This window comes from Lottia gigantea (genome assembly GCF_000327385.1).
Source record: "Lottia gigantea unplaced genomic scaffold LOTGIsca_199, whole genome shotgun sequence".
Lineage (NCBI taxonomy): Eukaryota > Metazoa > Mollusca > Gastropoda > Lottiidae > Lottia > Lottia gigantea.
This window is the reverse complement of record NW_008708395.1, coordinates 119,521-126,630: the sequence shown is the minus strand read 5'-3', so window position 1 is coordinate 126,630 and position 7,110 is coordinate 119,521. Positions and strand designations below refer to the sequence as shown.

Below are 7,110 nucleotides of genomic sequence, written 5' to 3'. Positions count from 1 at the left end.
CTCTTACCACCCAGTTAGAAAATGAAAACAGATACATTAAGGTACTTCAGCTCCATTCATTTCCTGAATAACTGGACACAATTATATGGATAACAATTACTTTAATAAATAACTTGCGATGTTTCAACGATGATGCTTTCTATCAAGATAAAGACGAAAGCATCATTGTTAAAACGTCGCAAGTTATTTATTAAAGTAATTGTTATCCATATAATTGTGTTCAGTTATTCATACCCCAGTTACTAAATGCCACTCAAGGAAGTTTCATTTCCTGAGTTTGAATCTTTCTTTATGTCAAATTTTTTTGGATACAAAAATAACATGGCTGGGAAACCTCCCTTTTGCCATGCAGCATAAACCCTAATATATCTCAATCTGTAGCAAATTGTGGTCTGCTAGTTGATTAGGAGGCGTTGGTTCAAATCTGCAAAAATTCTGATGACACGACAAGTGGATTTTGAAATTTCTAAATTGTTATCAAACTTGTTTTGTATAGGAAGAGTTGGCAGTCTTACGTTTAAAATTCAATGAGATTCAACAAGAAAATAAAGTTTTACATGAAGAATTGAAGACTACAGTTATACATGAAATTATTCAAGAGGGTGGAGACATAAAGAAAGTAAGGAATTTTTTAGTTCTTTTTCAAGGATAATATAGGTTTTATTACTTAATTCAATTTTTGTAAACTTTATCTTATAACTGTATGCAAATATATGATATTAGGTTTATGCAATATTTGTTCGTTTTTGACTACAGCAAACTTTGGAAATGTATTTACTTTTGTGTTTATTAAACTTTTTTTCAACATTTCGTCGGTGACATGATTTCGTAAGAGATCATTTTGCATTGTCTGCTAGTCTGTGTATTTCTAATAATCAACATTTTATTTTAGTTAAAAGGTGATATGGTAAATGATATACTAGATAATGATGTTAAGAGTGACTATAAAAAATGGCAGATTGAATTGGTAAGATAAACTTTATGAATTTTTTTTCAAATTGAAAACAGATTTGGAAAACTTTTCTTTTATTTTTTCTAACATATTTCAACTTTTTAAATTTGGGACATAACAAATTTTTTAGCCAGATTATTCCAATCTACCCAGCTGTAAACGGGAATGGAATCAAAGAAAGTCAATGCCAGAGATAATTCTTTATAATACATTTGGACATTTTTAAGATATTCATTCATTTCATTCAATATTTCTTTCAGTCAAGATTGAGTTCTCTACATGCTGTCAAAGCTGAAAGACTTGAAGCACAACTCGGAAACTCTAGGTGAATAAAATATTAAACATTCTTTCCTTTTTCAAATAGAACTATTCTTAGATTTGAAGAAGCTGCTAATAATATCTCTAGCAACATCATAAAGCGTTTAGGTTACTTTTAGTTGAATTTCAAAACTCACTGACGTCTGACTGAAAACTGGAATGGTGCAAATCAAGGCAATTATTGTTCCAAATACACATAAAGAGTTTTGAAAACCACTTAACAATCCCTTTAAGATGGATTTAAACCTTCTGCACCAAATCTAGCAGACGACAAACCAACTGGTTACCTTGGCGATCACTTACTTGATTGACAGATGTGCATCCATGTTCAAATGTTCATGAAGCTTGCTCTTGCTCAAAACTAATTGTTGTTGCATGATATTATAGGAACGAAGTACATAGATTAGAAGAAATAGTAGAAGATTTAAAATCACAGTTAAGGATACATGATAGTATACCAACACATGATGCTGGATTATCAGGTGATATGTATCTTACGCAATCTCAACGTAATACATATCAACAAACTATAGATAGATTAACAAAGTAAGTAAAGTTCTGTCATAATCCATGTTTCTATTATCCATTACTATTTGTCTTTTGATTTGAAGTATGTGACCTGTAGTGCTTTTAAAAATGACCATTATGCTCTTTTCTTTAGTGATATTTATTGAGTTATATTAAATCATTCTTAAGCTAAAATTGAGTTTGGTCAGATATTGACTAGAAGCAATCTTTGTGTTGAGTTACCAATTTTTGTGCTGTAGAGTTGAGTTACCAATTTTTGTACTATAGAGTTGTGTCGAGTTACCAATTTTTGTGCTGTAGAGTTGAGTTACCAATTTTTGTGCTGTAGAGTTGAGTTACCAATTTTTATGCTGTAGAGTTGTGTTGAGTTACCAATTTTTGTACTGTACAGTGAATTAAATGGAGACTTATATATTTTAGAGAGAGAGATGAGTTAATGGAACATATAACCAGTCTGAAAAACAGATTAAATGATATGACAAGAAGAGAAGAAGAGGCGTATCAACAAATGAAAAAAGGAATAAGTTTAGTAGAAACAGCACAATTAGAACAAACTGAGGTAAGAATATTTAAAAAAAAATTTTTAAATTTTTGTAAAGACTGAACCATTTTTAGCTGATGAAATTTGTTATATATTATAGGCATTAGTAGTAAAAGAACAGTTAGCTGATGAAATTTGTTATATATTATAGGCATTAGTAGTAAAAGAACAGTTAGCTGATGAAATTTGTTATATATTATAGGCATTAGTAGTAAAAGAACAGTTAGCTGATGAAATTTGTTATATATTATAGGCATTAGTAGTAAAAGAACAGTTAGCTGATGAAATTTGTTATATATTATAGGCATTAGTAGTAAAAGAACAGTTAGCTGATGAAATTTGTTATATATTATAGGCATTAGTAGTAAATGAACAGTTTGCTGATGAAATTTGTTATATATTATAGGCATTAGTAGTAAAAGAACAGTTAGCTGATGAAATTTGTTATATATTATAGGCATTAGTAGAAAAAGAACAGTTAGCTGATGAAATTTGTTATATATTATAGGCATTAGTAGTAAAAGAACAGTTAGCTGATGAAATTTGTTATATATTATAGGCATTAGTAGTAAAAGAACAGTTAGCTGATGAAATTTGTTATATATTATAGGCATTAGTAGTAAAAGAACAGTTAGCTGATGAAATTTGTTATATATTATAGGCATTGGTAGTAAAAGAACAGTTAGCTGATGAAATTTGTTATATATTATAGGCATTAGTAGTAAAAGAACAGTTAGCTGATGAAATTTGTTATATATTATAGGCATTAGTAGAAAAAGAACAATTAGCTGATGAAATTTGTTATATATTATAGGCATTAGTAGAAAAAGAACAATTAGCTGATGAAATTTGTTATATATTATAGGCATTAGTAGAAAAAGAACAGTTAGCTGATGAATTAAGTAAAATGAGAGAGAGATTTGAAGTTCAGGTATTACAGTATCATGAAACACTAGAATCAGAAAGAGAATCAGTCAGAAGAGAATGTAAACAAATTATAGAAGATCTCAATAATAAGGTATGATTCTATTTTTTCTGGCCTTTTTCTTTTGTTTGGAATCATGGTGTAGCCATTGTTGAAGTCCCAACACTAAGTAAATTTGGCAAACATTCAACTGCATCAAGGCAAATATGCCCAATTTGACAAAAAAAATTAAAAATATAAATATGATAGCTGCTTAATATATCATTTCATTTGCTTCTAATGACACACTTAGGCATTGGTGTCCAGTTATTGAATTATTACAGTTATCACAAAATTTCCTCAATTAGTTAGTTTTCAAAGGTTTAAAGATGGGTTTCCTTATTTTTAGTGTCAAATTAAGCAAATGAATTGGTGTTTCTAATGTATTATCATGTATTCTTAATCATATCATTATGTTCTTATTGCATATAATTAAGATGTTAAACCAATCATAAATGTCCATGTATGTACAGTCTGGATAAACAAAAAAAAAAGACTTTTTGACCTTTCTTGATTGGTCACTCATTGGAATTCTGCTGGTAATTCCTTGTTATTTAGCTAATAATTATGAATTAATTATGGACATTAAGTCATTACTCCAAGGTTAGACAAACCGGTATTTTTCCAAGTCATTAGAATTTTCTATTTATATAAGTATTAGCATTTTCATGAATGATAATAAGGGAACCCATCTTTAAATTTATTTACAGTTGAAAGAAGTAACAGACAAGTTTGCTTTAATTCAACATGAAATGGAGAGAAATGAGAGAGAAAAAGAAAGTTTAATACATGAATTAGATGATGTTAAATTACAATTGAAGAAATGTGATACAGAAACTACTATGGTATGTATGAAAAAAGAACATTACTAATTGTTTTGTATGCATAGTGCTCAGACCATGCTCAGTCTTCTGGAACACCTGATACTATTCTGTGACTTTGTGGATCAACTCGACGTTTCTTTCAGATAGTTACCGTAGCTTGCTTTACAAGAGTCCTGATTTGGATTTTCAATCTGAATTCCACTTTTTTTGTAATGAAATTAAGAGGGGTTGATATAGAAACAATTTTTTCGATGGTACTCAAAGTTTCGGTAAAAACTTAAAAATCTCTCAAAAGTTGATCAAGCAGCATGCTAATACATATGTCTTGGCAAAATTTAGGGCATAAATCTCCATTTCATCTGATTTTCTTCTGTTATTGTTAGATGAATGAACTCTACAGAACAGAAACAGCAAGTACAACTATCCATAGATCTAATGCTTTACATGATGCTGCTAGGTTAAGATGTGAGGTAGAAAAATTACATCGAGCTAGAGATGAGGTATGTCAATTACTGACCTGGTGACCTTAAACCAAGGGTACAGATATAAAAATTGTGTTCACATCAAATGATAGAATTAATTAGTATTTATATAGCCCACTAGCTTTTTTTAATATTATACAAGGATAGCAGAAACTGAAAGTAAAGTGACACTCCATTCTCCAATAAAATAGCCCTGTTTTGAAGTTTGACTTTGTGGTCTAAATTAACAGTCACAGGCTGTTAAAAATGTCCCATTTGAAAAAAATAAATCAAGATCCCTGAATTGATACCAATGGAAATACAATTTTGTTTCAAAGTGTCAATTGGAATTACTTCCAATCCATATCAATATTTTTCTCTTGGTTGATTAGTAGCTGATACAGTATTATTATTTTGATATATATTGACAACTATTTTATGTTATATCAAAAATACACAATCAGAACTGATAACAATGAAATATGCAGTTTAAATTCCCATATATTTTAATGTTTTTAAGGAATGGATATTAGTACTGGCACGATATATCGGTGAATCGATGTATCGTGATCAACATACCACAATACGTGTATCGTATCATGAGTTTGTGTATCGATACTTGTTGATAGATAAATATTTCAGTCCAACTATACTTAAACACTGTGTTAAATCAAGTTTTTATTTTTTGTAGGATAAAAGTAAAATGAAGCTAGAAATAGAAGATTTAAGAAGAAGATTGTATACAGCTGAAAGAGAATTAGTTAATTCTAAAGAAGAATGTATTCATCTAACTTCTAATACTCAATCTTTAGAAAGAGAGGTATTTAAACTCATATTTTATAAAACTTAAGCTAATGTTTGCAAATAGGATTTTTGATTAGTTTGAAATTGACAATTTTTCATCTAGAAATTTGGAGTTATTACCTTTGACTTTTTTGAATTTATATTTTTATATGATTAAATGAAACTGAAGTCAGTGTATATCAGTAAGACACTGTAAGTTTCAATTTGACAATTTTTCATCCATAAGTTTAGAGTTATTGCCCTTGGCTTTTAGAATATATCAATTATTGACATGCTTGTACAGCTTTTAACAATTCAAGGTTCAGTGAAATTTGCTTGTCAGTCAGATCAAGAATAAGTAGCATGCATTACTCAACTGTACTTCATGCTATAGAATATTCATTTTTGTAGTTTCTTCACACCTGATAAGCAAGTTACGTGACTTTGGTCAAAGATCTCAAATCCTTATATTAAAAAGTTTGTATTGTTTACGTATATCAATTTGGTTATATATATATATATATTGTAGCTACATCTAAGTAAACTATCTAAAAACAGTCTAGAACAAACTAGATTAGAAGATTTAAAATCTATAACTAACCACGCTAAACAACGTGAGAACGAACTCAATGCCTGTCTAGCTCAACTTGAAGATAAACATTGTAAGTTTTGAGTTTTATCATTTATTTTGTGGTCAAGTTGTGAAAATATTTCAGTTGTATTATTGTTGATATCAGTTGCGCTTCTAAAAAGAATTCATCAGTGCTGGAAGAAGCCATATAATTATCTTTAGGGAGATTAATTTGGAAGTGTAGGGCCAGATGAATACCAACCGTAGATTTTACTTGTTTTTACATTTCAAATTGTAAATTTTAGTTTAGCATTTTTGTTTTTAGTGTTGTACTGCAATTTTAAGGAGCCCCTTCACTATCCATTCGACCAATCATAACCTTAGTTTCAGAAACAGAAATTTTTTTTAGCTTACTTAATCAGTAATAGTGTTCACAGCTCATCGTCGAAATTTGAGCTTTCAAATCCATATGTATCCATAATTATTCACGTTTGAAAGTTAAAAATCCGACTTAAATTTTAGTGAGACTATACCATATATAGAAAACACATATATAGGAATAGACAGTGAAATTTCTAGTTTGAGGTATATTTGAAGGGATTATGCAATTTTCGTGTGTTTTAGTACTTCTTAAGACTATTAAAGCACAATAAAGACTCAAATCAATCCCCGAAAATGCTGACTGTTCCCCTTTAAAAACAAAAAAATTATACATCGTACAATAACTAAGATAGATTAAAACTGATTAAATGCAAGTAACAAGAGTGAAAACTTACATGTTCGTAAACATGTTTTGATAGTGTTTGTGCATTATGAAATTTTTCTTTTTTTTCTAGCTCAAACTCAAGCAGAAATGGAAGTTATGTTAAACAGACAGAATAGACTAATATTAAAACTTAGAGATGAATGTAGAAAACATGCAACTCAACTTGAAAAATTCTCTAAAAAGCACAGGTTAGTTGAGACTAATTTTCATACGTTTTCTTCTCAGAGGCCATTTTAATACCATTTTTACTTGCATCGATATTTCCTTAATTCACTTGGAAAAGAAATTTGGTATCTCCTGAAACATATTGTTATACAGTGCATGGGAATTAGAGTTATTTCCCTTGACTAAGGCATTTATAATGCTTATCTCAGCATCAAGACTGAAGATCTGTTGATATTG

The 7,110-nt window shown here is 29.4% G+C and overlaps 1 protein-coding gene across 1 annotated transcript; it reads right to left on the bottom strand.

The window, feature by feature from the left end:
- Positions 1–2,299: 2,299 nt before the first annotated feature.
- On the bottom strand, positions 2,300–3,235 carry LOTGIDRAFT_143334 (hypothetical protein; the record flags this gene model as incomplete). The annotated part of the gene is made up of 1 exon (XM_009053069.1): positions 2,300–3,235. A coding segment is annotated over one exon (936 nt), but the record flags the coding sequence as incomplete, so codon positions are not given.
- Positions 3,236–7,110: the final 3,875 nt, after the last annotated feature.